Genomic DNA, 24,894 nt, shown 5'->3' with positions numbered 1-24,894 from the left:
ATATAAATTCTCTCTAGAAAAACAAGATTGTGACAACCAAATAAAGAATTTAATATTTAGACAAAAGAAAGAAGACATTGGTATTCATCGACATAAATAAAGTGAATGTAGTAATAATGAAACTATTCATCAAAAAAACACAAATGTTTTGTTTAGAAGCATGTCCAAAAAATATTATCTTTTGGTTTAAAATAATTTTTAAAAAAATACTAAGATACATTTTAAGTTGCATATACATCTTTGTGTGATTAATATGATATATTATGAATATGATAATAACTTGTGCCTAGAGGTCAATTCACCTTGGACAACCATTAAAAAAAAAAAATAGCTATTGTGAAAATTGTGATTATAGACGACATGATTAAGAAAATTATGGGTTTTTTTTTTTTCAATTATATGGACTTATTCTAGAACAATGACCAAAATATTTGGTGATATATCCATAAATCGTTTGATATCGATATTATAATTCTTGTTCTAGAGGACTAAAATGATTTACAATTCAATTACAGGGTTACTATACATATTGTAATCCCTTTATTAGAGATATAAAAAATTTCGTATTTCGTTGCCTGAGAGATTCGAACTCTCGTAGGGATACCCCATGTACTTAGCAGGCACACGCCTTAACCACTCGGCCAAAGCAACATGTTTGACAATAATATATATTTTACAACTTTAGTGTAATTAATTAGGCCCTAATCGATAGCCATTTTGATTTTAGCTTTTGATTAGTTTTAAAAATTAAGCCTTTAAATAGTCATTCTACTTATAAACTTCTTACTTTGTTATCTACTTTTTATCAATATTTTTAAAAATTAAAAAAAAAAAGTAATTTTTTTAAACTTAAAATCGTTATCAAACGGGGCATAAATTAATATAAAATTTATTATATTGAGAATTGTAATCCAAAATTTTGAAATGAAAATTTATAAATCATATAACCTACTATGTAACAAATCCTTGTTTTTCTTTTTCAGTTTTCAAAAAACACTTTTGAGTTGTTTTGTTGTGTCATTTCAAGTAGAATATATTAAGATAAGTGCAATCTAGGATGTATAAATGATATTAAATTTCTATTAACATATCAATATTTTTATTGATATTTCTAAATTTTCATGAAGGATAAATCAACATTTCCATTGCACAATAAGAAAATCCATAAAACAAGTAGAAAAAAAATAAATAACAAAACATCACTAATGTGAATATAATATAAATAATATACATTTTAACTTATTTTCAAAATCGATTAATATATATTTACTAATTTAAATATTATTTGAATTTTTTTTAGAAACATCTATCAACATCGATATTTGTATAAATTTGACAACTTAACATTTTTTTTTTTTTTTTTTTTGTCGATTCAACATTTTAGATATGAATATGCTGAAATATTATTCATATAATCGATCGAATACGAAAAAAACGATAATTGTAGAATTAAATAATTAGAATTATTAGGGGAGAATTCAAGTGATTTTGATAGGACATTTCAAGGGTAGGCCATAAAATATTTAACAAAGATTATCCGAATCTTAAAGTAAAAAAGTGAGGTTATAGAATTTGAAGACACACGGCCACACTTGAAAAAAAGACCCCAAACCTTTATTTTTTTTAAAAAATTTTTCTTTTCATTTTATAACATATTTCTATGATTTATGAATGATGCTTTGAATCTTCTTCCTTCTTCCTTTTTTTCCCTTTAAATCAGTCATTTTCAATTCAAATCATTATTGAATTATTTAATTTTTTCTGTTCATCCTACCCCTTTCAATGGCTCTTTCTTGTTTGGATTTTTTCGTTTGATTTTTAAACCCATTTTCAAATAATAATAATAATAATAATACATAAATAAAATAATTGAGTTTTGTTTTGATTAAGTTGTAAAAATTTAATTTTTTAGCCATATAAATTTAATATATTCTTGAACTTAGTGTATTTGATCATTAAATTTATTGTTCTTTTTCTTTTTGTGTACTTAAAAAGTTCAAATTTTGATTTTAATAAATCTACTTAGAACTAATAAATGATAATTTTAGATGATGAAAGCCTAAAAGATATATTAATTGAATATAAATAAGAAATGATGGCCCAAAAATGTTGGGGTTAAAATGTAATTCCCACCTAACACAGCGTTTCTTTCCTCTTCTCTTTTTGCTTTTCCACCCTTATTTTGTGTAGCTAACCTATTCACTTCATGTTACCATCATGACATAATAATAATAATTAAAAAAAAAAAAACTTAACATTTATGTTCTTTTTTTTTAGCTCAATAGAGTGTGATTCAAATTATGGATTCTTTAGTTATTAAAACGTATATCGACTAAGTTATGCTCGTTTTGACAGCGATTGTAAAACTGTTCTATCACAAATTTATTGTCTATCATTAGCCATGATTTTAGTTTTGTCTCCATCATTTTAAAATTTTCAATTTACTCTTCGACTTTTCAATTTGGATTTAAGTTTAGTTTAGTTTTTATTGTTTCGCTGATATCACAAGGTGTCTATATATTGTTTTTACTCATTTCATAAAACTTAGCAATTTCTTTGTAGGTGAAATTAAATTAAATGTTGAAGTTTGTGCTTATTTAGTTTTTAAACTTTCAAGAGTTACTAAAAGGTCATTGAACTTTTAATTTTGGGTCTAGTACGATTTTATCTTTAAAAATGATTAACAAAACTCTCTATAATATTACAAAAATTTGTAAAATCAATTGGTTTATTAGTTATAAAGTCGAACTTATTTCTAATGAATACTAAAATTTCAATTTTTTTACTAGGTTCATGAATTTTAAAAAATATTGAGTAGGACAAAAAGTTATTAGACAAAAAAATAAAAAATTTGGAGATTTATCAAACATAAATTGAAAGTTTGAGTATTTATTAAATAATTTTCAAAATTGTAGAACGTATTAGACACAACAATAAAAGTCTAGGGTGTGTTTGACTCACCAACATGAGTTGAGTTGATAAAATATACCAACTCAATGCTTGGCTCACCAATTTTAAATGTTGGTGGAGTTTAGTTAGTATATTTTACTAACTCAACCTAACTAATCTCAACTCTTCATTCTTCTAGTGTTTTCAATGCAACACTCATCGGCCACTGGTCACTGACACTCTGAGAACCAACTCTAGGCTCCAACAACCACCTTTAAAGACAACTCTAATGACCACCTTCGCGCGACCAACTTTGGCGGCCAATTCTATGCTTCGGCAACCACCTCCAAAAATAAACTCTGATGACTAACTCTAACAACCACTGTCGTGCTACCAGTTATAGGCTCCGATGGCCACTCCCGACTACAAACTCCGACGAAAATCACGTTCGATGATCAACTTCAATGACCATCTTCGCGATACCAACTTTGACGATTAACTCCGAGCTCTGACTACCGCATTCGATGACAAACTTTGGCAACCAACTCCAATACTACCTTCATGCGACCAACTTAGGCTCCGACAACCACCTCCGACGAAAATCATTTTCGATAATCAACTTCGAAAACTACCTCCGACTATTATAAGACTGATGACTGTTAGAGTATGTTATAGGACTGTTGATTATATAAATAATAGTATTTTGCCCGCGTTATGTGCAATATTTTTATGTGAAAAATTGTAAAATATATTTTTATTTAATTTAATTCACATATCAAATGAATGTTAAGAATATTTGCAAAAGTATGCATGTAGTTGAAAAGTATGTAAAAAATAACAAAAAAAAAATCATAAAATGAAGAATTTTTTCTTGGAACATTTTCCGGCAAGAATTAGTGAAAAAAGTAACAACAAGAAGAAGAAAAATATGATGGTGATGGAATTCATGGAGAAAAATTAGGAAATCAAAAGGCTTTATTTCTCTTTGATTTTCCATTTTATTTAACCATGTTCCTACCAGAAATGTAATGGGTTAATTGTTGTTCATTACTAAGAAAAAAAAAAAAGAAAAGAAAGAAAGAAAAACTTAAAAAAAATAAAAGAAAAAATTGCAATCCATATTTTATTCAAATAAAGTTGAGTAAAATTATTGAATAAAAAATTTTCAAAACAAAAATAGTAATAATAAAAATAGGTTATTTAGAGTTCAAAAAACTACATCAGATACTTCGGCCATGCGAACTCAACTCTGCATCTAAACATAGATATATGAATTCAGACAACATAACTATACATTCCAAACAAAGACATATAAATGAAAAAACATATAAATTCCACATAAATATAAACTCTATATATCATATCTAAACTAAACTCTCTAAACGGCCAAAGACTTATTATAAATTTTAAAAAGTTCATTGACTAAATATATACAAAACTCAAAGCTCAAAAACCTTTCTTCTAATTTTCTTTTTCTTTATAACCCAATTCAGTCGTCTTCTATTTCTTACTCAATTATATGTATCTAATTCGAAAACAAAAATCATCAAAAACAAAAACAATTTATGAAATTTGACTAAATCATAAAACCAAATTGAAAATATCACTAATTTTGACTAATGGATAGACTTCTTCAAATACTGATTTTACAAAATAGATTATTAAAGCAAATGCATAGACGGTTCTCAATGGAAATTATAACTAAGAGTCTTAAAATTGATTCATTTATGAAAGTTTAGGTATTTAATTGATACAATTATAAGTTCGATATAATTTTTTCCATGAAATATAACGAAGGGTGTAGATTGATATACCTATAAAAATTCAAACTTAAATTGATACAATTATTTGTTCACAATCTAAATTACTTTTCTATTATGAGTTTAAATTGATACAACCCTAAAATTTAGGGGTATAAATTGATACTTTCTTAAAAATTAATAATTTGGAGAGGGTTTCTATGGGGGCTAAGACAGGGGCTAACGACAGGTTGCCTGACAACGCTATAGACCTAAAAAACAATGTTGTTTTCAAGTATATATATAATAATATGGGCAAACTACCATTTTAGTCTTGAAGAATACGTGTATTTGGTCTCTAAGTTTTCAAAACATATCTTTTTAGTTTATGACTTTTTAGAATAGATGCATTTAGTCCTGAGTTTTTAAAGTGTATTTTTTTAGTCTCCAAATTTTTAAGAATATATTTAAAAGGCAACCGAACTATTTCTTATTTTCACTCTATATAGTTATATGAGATTTCAAATTAAAAAAATATTTTTTAAAAATAATTTTAGAGAGGAGGTAATCTTAAAAAAATAATTTTTATTTAAAATAATAATAAAAAATTAATGTTTAGGGACCAAATGAACCTATTCCAAAAAAGCTCGATGATTAAAAAAGCACGCTTTAAAAGTTCAGGGATTAAAAACACATATTTTTCAAAACTCGGAGACTAAAAAATAATTTTTCCTATTATATATTATTATATGGTGTGTGGTCAAACTTTGGTTTGACTTTAAAAATGGCTTGTTTGAAGGATTGGCGGCCCAGTAGGCCCAGCTGGCCCACATATTTGTTGGACTATTTTGACCATCCTGAGCCCACTTCCAATGCCTAATTGATTTGACCCTTTAACAGCGACTATTCTATTAACATTTCTCAACAGCTGGATTTTTATTTTATTATTATTATTTTTTATTTTTCAGTAATATCAATTATTCTTTTGGGGATTATATAATATAATATATATATATATATATTCATATAAACCATATGAAAAGAAAAAGTGGTGTTGAATAAATCACATGATTTGTTTCCTTTCACCATCTTACAAACTGTTTCTTACAAATTATTATATTCTCACTAAGTCATTCATGTTCTTGTTTGACACTCTAATCTTTACTTTTCACTATTTTTTTTGTTCTTGTGTAAAATTTAATTTCCATTTATATATTTTAAAAATAACAAAAATGAGGATTGGTCCTAAACTTTCTTAAAAGTAACGATTGAGTCTCTATATTTTCAAATTTACAACAATTTAGTCTACATCATAAAAAACTCATCAAATTTAATTGTTAATTTTTACTACGTAACTTTGTTCGATAACCCTTTAGCTTTTTAGTTTAGGTTTTTTAAAATTAATTAGCTTATCTACTTTTTAGTAGTGTTTAAAAAAAATCAAACCAAGTTTTCACAACTAAAAAAAAAAGGTTTTTAATTCGAAAAGATAAAAACTTCGGTAAATAAGTTGTAAAAAAACAAACATAATTTAGAAAAATAAATTGGTTACCAACTAAGTTGTAACAACTTAGTATTTATAACTTATAAATAAACTTGACCTTTAATCAATTTAATAATAAAGATTAAATCATTATAAATTGTAAAGTTAATTATACATATTAAAGTTGAAGGACTAAATTGTTATTTCATAAAAATGAGGGGTTAAAATTGATGTTTTGTACATAACCTGTTGTCCCATTTATTTTATGGGAATTTTGAAATTTGAGTTGACAAGATGGTAGATTTTTGTTTTCAACATGATACTTATGGGAGATGTTCTTGATTTTTCTTAAAAAAAGTAGAGTGAAATATGTCGTATTTTATATAATTTAAATATTGAAAAGTTTAATTGTTAGGTCTTAGGACAAGGTTTTAATGATTAAAAATGTATTATTGGTTTTTTATTTGCTGTCTTTTAGAGGGAAATAATTAAACTCGTATTATTTTTCTTTAAAAAAAATAAAATGAAATATTAAAATGATTTTGTGATACATCATATGCTATCTTGAAAGGGAAAAAAAATAAATAATAATTTATTGTTATCTGTACTTCATGATAGAAAATAACAAAATAACTCTCATTGATGAAATAATTATAACTTAACATGTGAATGAACATCCTACAAATTTTAAGAATTAAATTTGGGCTCTATTTGGTAATGAATTTCTTTTTATTTTTATTGTATTCTTGAAAATGAAGCGTTAAAAAAGTTTTTTTTTTAATTTTTAAAAATAGAATAGATTTCTGGATACGTTTTCTTTTTTTTATTTAAATTACAACGTAAAGAAAGTGATAAGATATTCAATTATTTAAGTACCTTACAAAAGAAAAAAGGAAAAATGGTACATAACAAAACATAGAAAATCACAATATTTTGTCATCAATCCCTAATATTCAATTTTAATTTTCAATATATCAATTATTAATGAATTTGTTTTGATTTCTTTTTTTAAAAAAATTCTAAAACATGAAGCGTGTTAGCTTACCTTTTCTTTATTATTTATTTATTTACTTTTAAATTATATATATATATATATATACATTTTTTAAAAAAGCACATGTACATAATAATGTTTTTTTTTTCCTTATTCAAGAAAGGAAGGTACCGGTTTAAAAAAGTTTGTCCTTGCAAACATATAATTATTTTAGAATTAATAATCAAATGTATAACAACATTTTTCAAGAATTATAAATATTAACAAAATCTGTAAGTGGTGGTCTCTATCATTTATAGACTTATATTAACGATATAGTCTAGCATTGAAAAACTCCAAAAATTAGATCTAAATCTTGCTATTTCTAAAAAAAAATTTGTATTGTATTATATCTACTAATACTTTAGGCCTGCATGCTATATTTGCAACTACCCCATTCTAAATTTGTTAGATTTCTAGATTATTATTGTTATCATCGTCATAACAATATAAAGAAATTGATATGATTTCTAATTTCTCTAAATACTTTATAAACAAATAATTAAGAGCAATATCAATTTATAGTTCTAAACTTTAGGAGTTTTATCAATTTAAATATTGAATTAATAACGTATGAATTTAAACCATGAACTTTTATAAGTATGACGATTTACACTCTTTATTACATTCTGTTTGAAAAACCTTGTGTTCTTAATTGTTTCAGTTAAACCCCTAAACTTTACTAAATAAATCAATTTAATCTCTTAGACAAAATTTTCTTTGAAAATCATTCATGCATTTATTCTAATCTTCCATTTTGTAAAATCAACATTTGAAGAAGTCGACACATGTTTGAGAATTAATGCATGAATGATTTTCAAATGTAATTATACTGAAGAGTCTAAATTGATTGGCTAATGCTAATTTAGAAGTTTAATTTGACTCAGATTATAAGTTTCACACGACATTAGACAAACAAAATTTGGATGAAAGTATAAATTGATACACTTAAGAAAATGATGCAATTATTAGTTCATGGTTTTAATCAATAAAACTCTCAAAACTTAGGGATATAAATTGATTTTTGTCCAAGAAATTAATAATCTTTCAACATTATACTAAAGATGGTAATTATATGTTTTAAAAAAGAATAATTATAAGAGCCTTTCAGCATCAATTTCCAATCTTTTTTTTCAATTTTATTTTGAGAAAATTTCTATTATCTTATATCAATCTATGGAATGAATTGAGATAGGATATCTGGATTTTATATGTTTATAGAGTTTATATTTTTGTGGAGTTCATATGTCTGTATTTATGATGGAAAGTTATTTGATCCGAGTTCATATGTCTAGACTCTCTATGTAATTTTTAATTTTTTTTTTAAATAATCTACTTTGATGATTACTATTTTTGTTTTGAAATTTTTTATTCAATAATTCTATTCATCTTTGTTTGAACAAAATATCGATTACAATTTTTTTCTTTTATTTTTTAAAGTTTTTCTTTCTTTCTTTTTTGGGTAATGAACAACAATAACTCATTACATTTCATGCAAAAATATAGTTAAAAAAAGAGAAACCAAAGAGAAAGCAAAACTTTTGATTTTTAATTTTTCTCCATGAATTCCATTATCATCTTTTCTTTTTCTTTTTCTTCTTGTTGTTGCTTTGTATTTTTACCTTATCATGGATTTTTTTAATTGAATCTCCCCTATCATCTCAGCAGCCAATGGAATGTCACCACATTTATTCAACAATTTTACTTTCCGTTCCTCCAGGTTTGGAGGATCATTAGAGAACAAGTCTTCATTTTTCACTAATTCTTCATAAAAAATCTTTATTTTATGATTTTTTAAATTATTATGATTTTTTTTATATGTTACATATTTTTGAACTACATACATACTTTTCGTCTAGATATTGTTAAACTCACTTGATATGTGAATTCAATTAAATAAAAATATATTTTATAAATTTTTATGTATAAATATTGCACTTATTGTATACAAAATACTATTATTTATATAATCAACAACCCTACGATATACTTTAATAGTCATCAGTCTTATAATAGTTGGAAGTGGTTGACGAAGTTGATTATTGAAGATTATTTTCACTAGAGTTTATAGTCGGAGATGGTTGTCGGAGCCTAAAGTTGGTCGCATGAAGGTGGTATTAGAGTTTGTTGTCGAAGGTGGTTTTCAGAGTTTGAAGATGGTTGCACGAAGGTGGCGTCGAAGTTGATCATCGAAGATGATTTTCGCCAGAGTTTGTAGTCAGAGGTGGTTGTTGGAGTTGCTTGCTCGAAGGTGGTCATCGAAGGTGATTTTCGTTAGAGTTTGTAGTCAGAAATTGTTGTCGGGGCCTACGAAGGTGGTTGTCGGAGTTGGTCATCAGAAGTGGCTGTCGGAGCCTGAAATTAGTAGTCGGAGTTGGTCGCACAAAGGTGATCGTCAGAGTTAGTGCACGAAGGTGGTCATTGGAGTTGGGTCACGGGATTGTCATTGGAGATAGTTGCCGGAACTTGGAATTGGTTGTTGAAGTTTGTCGCGCGAAGATTTCTAGAGACCAAAGTTGGTCGTCAAAGTTGTCACTGGAGGTAGTTGTTGGAGCTCGAAGTTGGTCGCCAGAGTTGTCAGAGCTTGGAGTTGATTGCTGGAGTTGTCATCACATGTGATTGTCGAAGCCCAAAATTGGTCGCTAGAGTTGTTATCGATAGTCACCGAAAGTGGTCAATGAGTGGAGTCATCGAAAAAAATGAAAAAAATGAGAGTTGGGGTGAGTTGGTAAAATATACCAACGAACTCCACCAACATTTAAAGTTGGTGGACCACTCAACTCATGTTGATGAGCCAAACACCCCCAATATATAATAATCGTTTTATTTTTTTTTGAAAACACTTATATAAGTATTATCAACTTGAATTGTTTTTATTTTATAATATAACTAAACTAATTTAGGAACATATCATTGATCAAAAGGTGCAAAGTATACACTAATAGAATAAGAAACATGTTTGTAAAATATATTAATTAGACTTGGATGCATCTAATTGGACATCTAATACTAAAACTTACTGGAATGCAAAATAGCGAAAATGGAAAGTGTTAAAAGTGATAAACATAACTCAATTATATGTGTGCTCATTTTCCTGAAGTTATAAATTTAAGTTCTCATATACAATTAGACGTTTTAGAAGCGTGAATGATATTTATTGATCTTAATGGTAGGGATTAAGTTAAAAAATAATGTCTTTTTTTTTTAAAGCAATGACAAAAATAGGGTACATGGGAAAGAAATTACAAGAATAAGGTGGAAAAGAAAAGTATTGACAAAAATAGGATAGCAAAATCGTGTACCAGTTCGCGATTATTGTTAAATCAAGTCGTGGCCTCCATGTCTAAGTATGACTTAGTCAATGAAACCAAACTCGTAGATGAGGTCTATGATTTCCATATTTTTATTTAAAAAAATCATTAAATTTGAAACCATTAAAAAACATTAAATTATATTAAATTTGGAACCATTAAAAACCATTAAATTACTTTTAAAAAACCATTAAAATTGATTAGATGACTGTGGCAAACTTCTATAGTGACTTGGTCTTTGAGATGTCTCGTGAAGTTATTTCATGAGACAAACTTACAAAGTCATGAAAAAATAAACACGCCTCCTGAAGATGAATTAGATTATTCTGTGAAGTAACTTCACGAGACGTCTCTTGAAGTAACTTCACGGTAGGGTTGGCAACGGGGCCGGGCCGGGCCGGGGGTGTTCTGCATCCCCGGTCCCGTGGAGGAAATTATCCCCCATCCCCGCCATTTGAAGGCGGGAACGGGGGCAGGAATTCCCCGTTAGAGAAACGGGGTCCCCGCGGGCCCCATTCCCCGTTTCCCGCGGGAATTCCCCATTTTTTTAGTTAAAATTTTATTAGTCCACAGAAAATTCATTAAAAAAGTATATCAAATTCCTCGTTTTTTAATTCAAGTGATTTTATTTGAAATTTGACTAATGCACAACAAATGAACAAAAAACAATAGACTATTCTATGAAATAAACACAATTGACAATTAATTGACAATCAATCAACAATTTAAAAGATAACAAATCCATTAGATAACTTTACAACTTAAAATTCAATAAAGTTTGAATAAGGAAGTCAATTAAAGGCAATCGTCTTATACATTCAAATAAGTATTTCACCATCAAATCTTTCAATAAAACTCGTCCTTCTCTCTTCAACAACTTCACAATAAAATCTTTCACCATCACCTTTCTTGGCATCATCTCATCCTTAGTTGTATTCATTCCTACATTTAAAATGTAATAAACAAATAATGTCATAAATTTTTTTTTAAAAAAACTAGACCACGAAATAATGTTAATCCTTGAACATATACCTTAGTCACCACGCCATCAATTGTCTGCATCTTATTGTCTGCATCTTCTAGAACAGTTGCTAAATGTGCAACCATTTCTTTTCCCGTGCTTGTACCTTACATTGTCAAATATTTGTAATAAAAGAAAATATTTATTAATATATTAAATGATAGAAAGATGTAATAAAAGAAAATATTTATTAATATATTAAATGATAGAAAGATGTAATAAAAGAAAATATTTATTAATATATTAAATGATAGAAAGATGTAAAACAAAATAAACAAACTAACCTGTCAAAATTGTAATCCAATTTTGAGCGCACATCAAAGCCTCTATCGTCTTTGGATGAAGTTTGTTACGATGTGGGCTTACAATCCTACCACATGTACTAAAAGCAACTCTAATGCAACACTAGATAACGGGATAGTTAATATGTCTCTTGCAATTTCTTGTAAAATTGGATACTTGACACCATTCAATTTCCACCAACTCAAAATGTCAAAATCGGATGCTCGAGGTAAGATAGATTCATCCAAATATGCATTAAACTGTTGCTTCTGATTCATATTATTGGAATTTGATACAAACAAGTCATAATCATTAAAATCATCAAATTCGATATTCTGTGAGGTTCCATCTAAATTTCTAGCATAATCACCACTTTCACCTTCATGCACTGATATTCTGTTTCCAAATCTGAACAAATTTTTTTAATCCTTTCCACTTCAAGAAAAAAACCATCTCCATAAATTCTAGGGAAGTAAAACTCAGTCAACTTTAATTTATAACGTGGATCTAAAACTACAGCTATAGCCATTACCTCATGAATTGTCTTCCAATACTTATCAAACTTTGACATCATATTTGAAGCCATGTCTCTGATCTCTTGAATGACAGAATTAGTCCACTCAGAAATAGCCAATTTCAATTTACAAAATTTTAGGAAAAAAGATTAACGGTAGGATATTTGGATCCAGAAAATATTTCAGTCACGTGATGAAATATTTTCAGTTTCTCACATATCTCTTTTGCTAATACCCAATCTTAATCCAAAGGCAAACACTTGTACTTTGGTTCTCGTTGTTCTAATCAATAAAAAATCGCTTTGTACTTTAATGCGGTGACTAACATAAAATAGGTAGAATTCCACCTAGTACAACAATCAAGACTCAACATCTAACCATCATAAACATTCAACTGTCGAGCAGTTTCCTCAAATTTCTCTTTCTTTTTTTTGTGTATGCACCCAAAAAGACACACTACTACGTAATCTTTCGATCTCATCTCCTATCACTGTCAACCCATCTTTCACAATCAAGTTCAGAATATGAGCACAACACCGCATATGAAACAAACTCCCATCCAATATTAAGTTTCCACCCAAACTATCAATAAGCATATTAACCATAGAGTCATTAGTACTACAATTATCTACAGTTACTGATGACAATTTTCGATCAATATTCCAATCTAACAAACATTCCATTATTTCTTCATGAAACATCTCAGAAGTGTGTGGAGAAGGAACATATATAAACCTAATTATTTTGTTTTGCAAAACCCAACTATCATCGACAAAATGAGCAGTGACGACCATATAACCTTCTGTTTGGTGGTTGGAAGTCCACATGTCTGTTGTCAGGGCAATGTTTCCTTTGATCTCATTCAAAAATGCCATGTTTTTCAACTTTCCAGTCTCATAAATTTTCAAAATCTCCTTCTTTATTGTGTTTCTTGACACATCTTAAATAATAGTTGGATGACATTACAAAATTCCCTAAAACCTTCATGCTCAACTATTGAGAGAGGATATTCATGTTTTATTATCATCCTAGCTAATGCTTTTTTTGCAGCTTCTTGATCGAAGTTATATAAGCTCAATGTATTGTTCTTCTCTCTATTAGGATTCAATAGGGATTGTCGTATGTCCTTTTGTCCTTTATATGGGCATATCTTAATATGATCATGCAAATATTTGATTCCATTTTTACTTTCACCTAATTTTCGTTTGCAGTAATTACAAATCGCCCTGTCTACTCCATCTATTTTTTGTTTCTTAAAATGGTTCCAAACAACCGATGTCAATCTCCTCTTTAAAGATCCCTTCTCAATATCCTCATCAAGAACAACACAATTATCAACATTCAAATTATCATCATTCGATGAGCATGAAGTTAAATTTGGGGTTGGATCTGGGATTGAACTTGGAATTAGATTTGAAGAATCTTTATTTGTAGAAGGTGGTGACGACATTGTTTTCAACCTACCAAAAATTTAATTTAAATTTTCAACCTACCATAAAACAACATTCAAATTTCAAACATACACAAACATATTTTCCAAACATATTCAAGCCTAAAATTCAAAACATTCAAATATCAAACATACACAAACATACATATTTCTCAGAACAATCAAATATGTATAAAAAATAAAGACTCATTATCAAACGGCCAAACACAAAAGTTAGATCTTCACCTGAAACGCCGTCGGACGAACTTCTCAACTGAGGCATACTTCAACGGAGGATGGAGTGGAGAGGGCCTGTTTTATGGAGTGGACTGTGGAGTGGGATGAGCGAGAGGGGAGGCCGTGAGGGATGAGGTTATGAGCGTGAGCGAGAGCGAGAGTGGAGGGATTTGGGCGAGATGGGACTGGGGAGGGATGCAGAGAGCGAGAGGCCAGAGGGTCGGCGACTCGGCAGCCGGCACCGGTAGGCAGAGAGCGAGACTCAAGAGGGTCGACACAGCAGGGGATACTAAACGCTGAGGTAGTAGAGTAGGTGGTGTAGAGACATTGAGACAGTCGACTCGACAAAGAGGAAAGGGGAGGGAGGTAATAATTTTAGGGATTTAGGGAAAAGCTTTTGAGTTTTGGACTTTTGAGTTTTGGGCTTTTACATTTTTGGGTCTTTTTCTATATAAGTTTATAAAATTTCTAAATATATATATATATATATATATAAATATATATATATTTATAAAAATATATATATAAATTCGGGGTCAGGGATTAATCGGGATCGGGGCGGGGATATTGTCCCCGTCCCTGCCCCGTCTCCGGACGGGCCCTGATTAAATTCCCTGGTTTGACCCCATCCTCGGTCAAACCAGGGAATCCCCGTCCCGTCGGGTTTTTTTGCCAACCCTACTTCACGGGATAAACTTACACCATTATGAAAAAATAAATACGTCTCATGAAGAAGAATAGATTGTTCCGTGAAGTAACTTCACGAGACAAACTTACAACATTATGAAAAAAAAACAAATACATCTTGTGAAGATGAATAAATTGTCATGTGAAGCAACTTCACGAGACAAACTTGTGAAATTACTTTTCAACATATAGATGACATGTGGCTAGAAAATCGTAGACCCAAGTCACGTTTAAGCCTTAAATCGTGGATTGAGTACAGGATTTATCTGCGGACTCTTGTGGATCCCGTCCACGATTTTACAACTCTATATTCGTCAATACTTTCAAACAACTCTATTTTTGTTAATAAATATTAAAATAACATTATTTAAAAAAAAAAAAGTTCTAAATGTAGTGAATTATATTATTACCTAAATATGGAAAACATACTTGTTCATTGCAAATTAAAGGAGGATCTGGTTAGTACACAATACTTCTTTTCATTTCTTCCACTGCAAAAGAAGAGAGAGAGAGAGAGAAGAAATACCCTTCTCTTCCATGAAAAAGAAAGCTTGTTTTCTTTTATTATACAGAGTAAGAGTATCAAAGTTGAGAGATTGTTTCAATATGAATGTCTTTACATAATGGAAAAAAGAAAACAAGAAGCATTGTTGAAGATCAAACCATGGATTCATAGAAGTAGATCAAAATTGCCAGCGACCAAGATGTTAAGATTTAGAACTTCATTTCCAATGGCAGAATTGGGTTCAAGCGTCAGAGTCCCCCCCATTCATCAACTCTCATGACCACAACTCCCACATTCTCCATATCAGTGATATTACCTGATACATAATAAATTCAAAAAATTCCCTCATCAATCCTTAGATGAAGAACATTGGTCTTGAGATTCAATACAAAAATCATACTTCGTTCTTAGAAAGGGATTTTAAATCACTAATCAACCTAAAAACTCAAACTAACAGGTTAGCTAAATTTAATTATACCAATACTTCAACACTCTTAAAGGTCCAGTAAACAACATTACAAATCACTATTGATTACTGAACTCAAAAGCTTATAGAGGAGGAAATTTGAGATACCATGATGAATTTTGGGAGTAGCAGCTGCAGTTGCATCAGAAAGAAGAGTGATAGAATGATAATCCAAAGCTACAGCATCAAAAACAGTCTGTCTGATACAATTTGGGGTTTGAACACCTAGAATTAATAACATACCATGCATCAATTCAAACATTTAATCTACAAAATTCACATTGGAATACAGATTAACAGTAGATATGTATGTTTACCAGAGACGACCAAATCAGTAATACCCATCCCTTGCAGAAGGGAATGCAAATTAGTATTAAAGAAAGCACTGAACCTAGTTTTCACCAATTTGTACTCTCCTTCTTTCATTTCAAGCCCTTCGACTAATTCTGCCCCTTTGCTTCCCTTTGAAACAGGATTCGGCTTCCCACTGCCATAGTAATGGCGGCGGAACCGTTCAACATCGCGTCCTTGAGGATCATGTTCTCGAACAACCTAGGGCAAAGCAAGCAAAACGAAAACTAATTCAATTCAATATTTGAAATCCATCCAAACAGAGGATTAGGGCTTTTTCGTTTTCAGATAAACGGACCCAAACGATGAACAACCCGCGGTTCCTTGCGATTTCGACAGTATTAATGACGGAGGGAAGTATGGTGGTGGCTCCGGGGACAGCGAAGACGGATTGTTCGTCAAGGAAATCTTTCTGCAACGAAGAATTGAAAGAAAGAGTTGGATTATGGGGAAGAGGACTTGAATTGGGAAGAAGATAAGGGGAAAAACCTGCATGTCGATAACAAGAAGAGCAGTGTGTTTCAATTGATCCGCCATGGATAAAAGCAGCAGAAAGAGAAAGATGATGGAATTTTGGGGAAAATAGCGATGGCTTGATAATGAATTCCTTGGCAAGATCAGATAAAGAAGAGAAGTATCACAACAGCTCCGTAAGACGACAGATGAAGGGATACGACCGGATAATTGTACCCTTTACCAAAATTTGTCATCTTTGCTAACTATATTGTTTGTTATTTGAGAAATTATTTAAAACCGTTAGAAAATATTTATAAGATATACTAAAATTTTAGGATTACCAATGATAAATGTTAATAGATATTGATAGACTTCAACTGATAGTTCTAAAATTTTTCTATATTGTATAAATATTTTGGTTCATTTTTCTATATTTAAAAACAACCATTTTTATTTTTTATTTTTAAAAATTAAGTTTATTTTCTCATCTATTTCTTACAATGATTTACATTTTATTAAGTACACTAGTTCAATTCTTAACCAAATTATAAAACAAAAACAAAATTTTAAAAACTATTTTTTTAATTTTTTAATTTTGATTTTTTTAAAATATGGGTAAAAAGTAAAAAAACTAAGGAAGAAATTTGGAGGAGGAATCATGAAAGTAATATCTATAGACTTAATTTAAAAAAAAAAAAAAAAAAGATCAAATGGTTATAAAACGATATCTAATTTTTTAATGAAATTATTACAATATTTTATATATAAAACGTGTGTACTAACCTCTCGACTTTTGCTCTTGCTGATCTCACTTGTTGTTCTTTTTGCTATATATCTTTATTTTCGATCCATATTCTTGATTTTCATTGCTCTCCTACTTTTAATAAAAATAGTGAGAAGAAATAGCAAAGAGTGTTAACATTTAATCGTCGTAAATGATGAAACATTGAGAAAAACGAAAAAAAAAAAAAGAACAAGAAACTAGAGCCAAGAGTTAGACCGAGATGACTTAAAAAAAGGGAACAAAATTCATAAAATTGTGGAACAAATTTCATTTTAGAGACTTTTTTTTATTAGCCATACAATTATCCCTTTTTTCTTTCCCTTCCTTGGTCTCTCTTTATTTATTTCTTTCTTTATGTATTATTATGAGGTTAAGTTTTAAGTTTGGGCCAACGATTTAATCTAATACGTCCTTCAATGTTGAAAGATAGGTTAAAAATTATTCTGCCCCTAAATTTTTGTAAAAAAGAATCATTTAATCTCTAAATATTGACTTATATGATAATTGAGTCTATACACGTACTTTTAATTTTGTAACAATTAAGTTTCTACATTTTAAAATTTGTTACCATTTAGTCCTTCATAAAATTATTATTAAAATTTAATATTTCTTACATAGATAGATAAATAAATTAATTAGGAACCAATATGTTTACCAGCTACAAAGTGTATATCCTTAAATGGCACTTTTATAACCCAAGCATGTAGCCAAATTGAGATTGGAGGGAGAAAAAAGTGTCATAAATGTGAAATAAGTGCATTTTTAATGGGTAAAGGCAAAAGTTTCCGTATTTCCGAAAATTAAGACAGTTTTAATGTCATTGATTTATGATATTAATTAACTATCATCAAATATTTTTTAAAATTATAATAAAAAAAAAAATATGAAACCCTAATAAGAAACCCTAATAAAAAAAATATGAAACCCTCCAAGTCGTTGCACTCCAACCTTGTCCTCCGTCGACCGTCATGTATTGACCATCTTTCGTGATACCGCTCAGGTTGCTACCGGTAAGGTTCCATTATTCTCTCTCTTTCCCTCTCTCTTAACTAACCTCCCTGTACAGCACCATGCCGCTGCCTCTGAACACGTCGTATGCCGTAGCTGCCACGGGAGTTTTGCTCGGCCGTAGCTGGAGTTTAGAGTTGGATTATCATGTGTTGATCTCCTCTCTTACTATGTCTTTTCAATCTTGCACTCAATCAGAAATCAAGTAAGTCTTCGTTCGTAGTTTTCTCTGATTTTGATCTCTATGTAAGGACTTCGTTGATAAGCCTTCTAAGTGTTGGGATGTATGCTCTAAAGCCTTGTAATTATATGTTTTTTGAAATAATGATTGATTATTTTTTATATGCAATAATCCATCAAATAAAGAACTAAGGTTATTTGGTTCACACACAAGTAGATCATAGTAATAATCTAAATGGTTTGTAGTATATGGATAAGATTTGGTGCCTTATCCTGGTGACACTACCGCTACGACCCACTTTATAATTGTTACAAAAGTTGTAAAGTGTTACAAACAATTTGATCCTAATCGTTCATGTGGAAACATGCGAGTGAGGGTATCCTATACAAAGAGTTTGTATAATACCAGATCACGAAATGATTAATCTCTTTTTATAATACCGTTGATTGCAGAAATTCACATTTCATAGGATGATCATAGGTAACTCGATCTCAATCCTGAGTGAGATATGAACTCTTGTCTACAAGGGCAATCTTTTGATCTAAAGGGAATTGAATTCCCGCAGAAGCGTGAGATCACTTTGCATTTTGTTTTTCAGTTTTTAAGGAAACAAAAACAACAAAGAAAATATATATCATAATGGATAAACATTATAGAAGCATGCTTTAAAAGAAGAAACAAAGGGATACAGCAACAAACTTTTGTCGAATCCCGAACTCTTCACATTTTCCTCTCCATCTTCTCACGTACGTTTCTTCAACGAACAAAGGACACTACCACAAGTGCAACCTTGTTATTATCTAGGAATTCAAAGGTAGAAGAGTGGTCTTTATCACTTTGGAGGAGGAAGAATAATAGAGAATGATTGAGAGGAAAAAATTTAAGGGGAAATCTAGATTGGAGGCTAGGGTTTTTCAATGAAATTTCATCCCCTAAATTAGTCATAAATGGATATTTATATGGAGAAGAGTCTTTCCCAACTTACCCTTAAGCTCAATTAATTAAATAATATTTGTTCAATTAATTAACGTACGAATTAAATAACCATATATATTAAATTCAATTTAATATAGATTTAATATATATAGTTAATTAATAAATAAATAAGCATCACATGTTTATTTATCTTCACCTCTCAATGAATTTAATATATATAGTTAATTAATAAATAAATAAACATCACATGTTTATTTGCCTTCACCTCTCAAAATTAATTAATTAATTCTTCATGGATCTAAATCGTAAGAATTTAATATTTGAATCTTATTCAAATATTTCTCTCTTAATTATAGATCACATCTATAATTAATCATATCATATTAATCTCACTAATATGTTATTTCATTAATTGGTTTGAACAATTAAAATCATTCCTCTTATCTATCCTTTAGTGAGCTAACAAGAGGACTCTATGGACCTACAAATTAGGAGCTCCAATTATATGAAATTAATTAATTAAACTCTTTGATTAAATTAATCAATATTCATTAACTATCGATTACTCCACTAAAGATCGATTGTTGCACTCTTCACACTGTAGATATAATTCTGTGTCCACAGATATAATCAATCAACAAAGGAGTCGACTCTTCACAAATCGCTCATAACTATAGTTGCGTTAAATTACTGTTTTACCCCTATGGTTACCTCTAACTTCTTATGTATCATTGATTCTTCTAATGAATAAACAATTATAATCCAACTATAAACTAACACCTCTTGGGTAAGTGAGAGGTTGAGGTCTTAATGTTCAAGACCCGAAATTAGCTATTAAGGGAGAAATTTTTCTACTTTCCCTAAGGACGGGAAGGAGTGAGTTCCATTTGTGTAGTTATGTTCCTAGCTCCCTTATCGAACAGATCCCGAAAATGGTAAGCTTGTTGAGTCGGCTAACAAAGACACTCTCACCCATGCAAATCAAAGGATTGTCCTCATAAACAGGAGCTCACAACTCACTCAGAATTAAGGTCAAATCACCTATGGTCATTGTAGTGAAATGTCTTCTAGTAACGGTGTTATATAGAGAGACTATTCATTTCTGAAGGGACTCGACATGAGAGATTCTTGAGTGGAAGCGGATCGTCCAAATTTCATTAATTATTGAATACCAAATTTACAGTGAACATACAAAAGATATGCATTTAAATTAAATTACAACATACTTTTACAAAGAAAACAAGTTTCAAGAAAACTCACATTTGAAGAACCTTTCTTCAAGTAATCCCTCGTACTAGCCACGAACAGAAGTCCTTCTTTGTAGATCTCCTTCTTCACACACGGACACTACCAAGCGAGAACCCTTTGTATTCTCTTTCGGGATTAAAGACTCAAGCAGGAGTTGTAGGCTTTGCTTGAATCCTAGGAAGAGAGAAGGAGATGGAGAGGATGAGAGGGAGATTTTCTCAGAGAACTTTTTTCTGTAATTGTTTGGAAGAAGATGATTCTCAACTTCTTTTATTGCAAGTTAGTTATCGAGAGAATAATGGGAAGGGGTTATAACTCCTTCCCCTTTTATCAATTTCAAATAAATTAATAAAATAAAATATATAATAACTACTTTATTATATATACACTATATGTTATATCAAATATAACATATAGCTTATAGTTTTATATTGCATCAAATACAACATAAACTATAGATTTTATTCCCTCTTAACTATACATGGTATTTAATATAAATCACATTTATATTAAATCCATTTATATGAATCTCATCCATATAAATGATATTTGGATCATATCCAAATATTTTAATTTCTCTCGATATAAATCATATTTATATTTAATTACATGAATCTCATTCATATAATTGGTATTTGAATCATATTCAAATTTCTCTCATAATGTATCAAATACATTATAATTAATTTGAACACTTCAAATTAATCCAAAGATTAAATCCCTGTTGAGCTATAGTGGGGACCTGTAGATTGAAGCTCCAACAGTACTTGGATAAATAATTAAACTCTTTAATTAAATTACACAACATCCGTTAATTGCTGGCACTACAGGAAATCTGACTTCTCTCGACGTCACATTTCATCGAGAAAGTGTGGAAAATTCATCGGGAGAGGATTTCTCGACGCATAAACGGTCGTGGGAGTTTGGTCTAGAGAAACCCGTCAGAAGAGGATCTCCCGACGTACTTTTAAACAGCGTCGGGAGTTAGAGGGAACTCCCGACGCATTGTAGTGCGTCGGGAGTTCCTGGAACTGCCGACGCCCAATATACGGTGTTGACAGTTCCAAGAACTCTCGATGCATTACAATGCGTCAGGAGTTCCCCTTAATTCCCAACGCCACGTAGGCGTTCGGAGTTCCACCATAACTCCCGACGCCGTTTTAAAGTGCGTCGGAAGATCCTATATGCGTGGGGAGTATTAAAATTTAATATATCGTTTGTAATTTTTTAAAATTTGATCTGAAAACCTGTAAAACATATTATACCAAATAAAGATTTACATAACTAAAAAACGAAAATGAAGTCCATTTTATAACAAATAAAAAATTACAATATCCAAACGAAGTCGATACTAGAAATTACAATATCCAAACGAAGTCGATTAACATTCATATCACAAATATATAAAAGAAGTAAAATCAAACAACATCTAGAACACTTCTCGTACACAACATCTTCAACAATTGTCCCAGCTCATCTCCGAACAACATTCTACAATAAAACAAAAACATTGAAATGTTATATCGATAAACATCCACAACACGTTCAAACTCCAATACGGGTGGTAATGAACATCAAAACGAGTAAACAATGACCAACACACATAAAACTCAAATTTCTCAAGAGTAAACAATGATGACAAACAATGATACTCCTTCTCTATACCCTACTGATAACTTATTCCTTAGTTTAATCCATTCTTATTCATCCTTAAAAATAAATATTTTCTGATCAACTTGTAATCCAAAACAATAACTTGGATTAGAGGACAAAATACAAAGTATTATTAAGGATTGAGTTCCATAATTTTCATTTCTTAAGGAAAAATAAACACATAGGTCCCTAGACCGCTTAAATTGTCTTAACAACTTTCAAATGTTTTATTTAGTACGTCTCCAAGCTTTCATTTTTTTGTCTAATATAGGCCTTTCATCTATTCAACATCTTCTAAAATTTACAAGTCTATTGGACACAAAATTTAAAGCTCAATTTTCTATTAGACACAAAATTTAGTTTTATGTCTAGTAGATTCTTTAAACTTTTTTAAAATATTAAATGTGTTAAGTACCAAATTGGAGGTTTAAAGATTTATTTTATATTTTTTAGATTAATATAGACCTTTCATTTATTCAACATCTTCGAAATGTTAAATCAGGCATGCTTAGGCTCCAAATAACCAACATCATATGACATGTTCGTTATAAAATTACTCTCAACAATTTTAGAGAATTGTAAAACAAATATATTCTGCAAAATTGACGAAATATTAATGGACATGATTTGTACAAAAAAAAATTCAGATAAGATTTTAATGGGCATAATATTGATGGGCATGATTTGTACAACAATTTCAGAAAATTAACAAAAACGAATACAATATTTAACACATTTTAATGGGCATTTCACATATGATTTAAATAAATATACAAGATAAAATAAAATGAGAAAATTATCAACGAGGAGACGACGGCGATGGCGGGTAGTTGATTGCAGCGGCGGCGGCGACGACAGCAAAAATTGATGGAAGAAAAGGGAGAAATGGAAGAAAAATTTTATGGGAAAAATGGAAAGTGTAAAAGGATGGAAGAAAAGGGAGAAATGGAAGAAAAATTTGATGGAAAAAATGGAAGAAAAGTTGGATGGGAAAAATGGAGAAAATGAGAGTTAAAGTGTAAAATGATGGGAAAATGGGGTGAGGGAGGAAGAATGGTGAAGAAATATGAGGAACATGGAAGAAAGATGGAAAATTTTGAGAGGGAGAGGAAGAAAATAGGGACGGCTGTGGGGGAGTGGGGAAGAAGAAGGGGTCTGGTGATGCCGCTCGACGGCCGTCGGGAGATCTGTTGGGAGTTCCCGAGAATTTTCGACGGTCCCCAGGAACTCCCAATGAACCTTTACGGTGTCGGACGATCCTTTACTTCGTCGAGAGAGACCGTCTCTCCTGACGACCTAACTCCCGACGCTCTATTTAGGTGTCGGGAGAACTTCTTTTTCTTGTAGTGTGGTCATTCCACTAAAGATCGACAGCTGCACTTTTCGCACTACAGATAAATTTTTGTGTCCATTGGATATAACCAATCAATAGTGCGATGACCTTTCACAAATTGCTCGTAAGTACAGTTGAGCCAAAATACCGTTTTGCCCCTATAGTTACATCTAACTCCTTAAGTACCACTGCCTCTAATGAATAATAAGTCATAGTCCTACTATGACCAAGTCCTCTCAGGCCAAGAGAGAGTGTGGCCACTGTGTTCAAGACCCAGAATCAACCCTTAAGGGAGTAATTTGCCTACTTGCCTCTGTATCGGGGAATGAGTGAATTCCGTTTTATGTAGCCCAGCTTCCTAGTCAGACGAATCCCCAAAATAGTAGGCTTGTTGAGTTGGCAATCTGGCCACTCTCACCGCAAGTAAAAATTGTGAAATTTAGTTAATTTGCTTTAAACATCCTTAGCAATTTCATTTTAAAACTTAAAATATATTATATCCATAAAAAGGAAAGATTAGACTTCAATATTAACAAATGAATCTCATATACAAAACTAAAACCAAAATACACAAATAATTCATCCTTCATTATATCCATCCATATACAAACCAAAGATAGAATAACAATTTCATTCATAGACAAATGAATATCCTAATTCCAATATGAAACAAAACCCTTTATCAGAATAGTAATACAAACAAAACCTACAAATAACATTTATTAGAAAAAAGAAAAGAGAAGAAGAACCAATCAGAGCGTGTGACAGTAATGTGCGACAACGTGCAGAGGTAGCGTGCATTGGCGTTCGATTTTGGAGCAGTGGCCATTTGTATAAAAAAAATGGAGGAAGAAAGGAAAAATAATAAGGAAAGGAGAGGAGATTTGAATCGGTGGGGGACTTAAAGGAAAAGAAAAATGGGGGAGGGGAGGGAGGACAAAGGGGAGGGGAGACGACAGGGAATAGGGGACGAAGGGGAAGGGGGATGACAGGGAGGGAGGACGAAGGGGAGGGGGGATGAAGGGAAGGGAGGACAAAGGGGAAGGGGGATGGTAGGGAGCTGGAGGGGACAGAAAAGAGAAAGGAAAAAAGAAGAAGGGGAAAAGAGAAAGAGGGCATAAATTTTTAGAAAAATGTGCACGTTACTCTATTTTGGCCGACGCATTAAATTTTCGTCGAGCTAAATACGTCTATGCCAACGAAAATGAATGCGTCGAGAAAAAAATATCGAAACAGGTAAAAATTCTTATAGTATATATTTAGTTACTTTCACATTTGACCACACAAATTTCTTCTCCTAAATCGTGTTAGCTGTAAACTCAACACTCAGGGATGGTGAGAAAAGAT

General features: G+C 30.6%; 1 protein-coding gene, 1 long non-coding RNA gene and 1 other non-coding gene across 3 annotated transcripts; all 3 read right to left on the bottom strand.

Moving 5' to 3' along the window:
• Positions 1-569: 569 nt before the first annotated feature.
• TRNAS-GCU (transfer RNA serine (anticodon GCU)) lies at positions 570-651 on the bottom strand. Its single transcript has one exon. It is a non-coding gene; the product is annotated as a tRNA-Ser (tRNA).
• A 10,458-nt stretch (positions 652-11,109) lies between these two features.
• LOC120086769 (uncharacterized) lies at positions 11,110-14,392 on the bottom strand. Its single transcript, XR_005484322.2, has 3 exons — positions 11,761-14,392; positions 11,488-11,582; positions 11,110-11,397 (listed from the first exon to the last, which is right to left on the bottom strand). It is a non-coding gene; the product is annotated as an uncharacterized LOC120086769 (long non-coding RNA).
• Positions 14,393-15,159: 767 nt separating this feature from the next.
• On the bottom strand, positions 15,160-16,681 carry LOC120086424 (Isochorismatase family protein). The gene is made up of 5 exons (XM_039043067.2): positions 16,438-16,681; positions 16,247-16,360; positions 15,915-16,149; positions 15,706-15,822; positions 15,160-15,447 (listed from the first exon to the last, which is right to left on the bottom strand). The coding sequence occupies exons 1-5, from the start codon at positions 16,483-16,485 to the stop codon at positions 15,380-15,382; spliced, it is 582 nt and encodes a 193-aa protein (XP_038898995.1). The 5' UTR covers positions 16,486-16,681; the 3' UTR covers positions 15,160-15,379.
• Positions 16,682-24,894: the final 8,213 nt, after the last annotated feature.

The sequence above is a fragment of the Benincasa hispida genome, chromosome 9 (genome assembly GCF_027475165.1).
Source record: "Benincasa hispida cultivar pf3 chromosome 9, pf3_genome.v1.1, whole genome shotgun sequence".
NCBI classification, from domain to species: Eukaryota; Viridiplantae; Streptophyta; class Magnoliopsida; order Cucurbitales; family Cucurbitaceae; genus Benincasa; species Benincasa hispida.
This window is presented reverse-complemented; position numbering and strand designations above follow the sequence as displayed.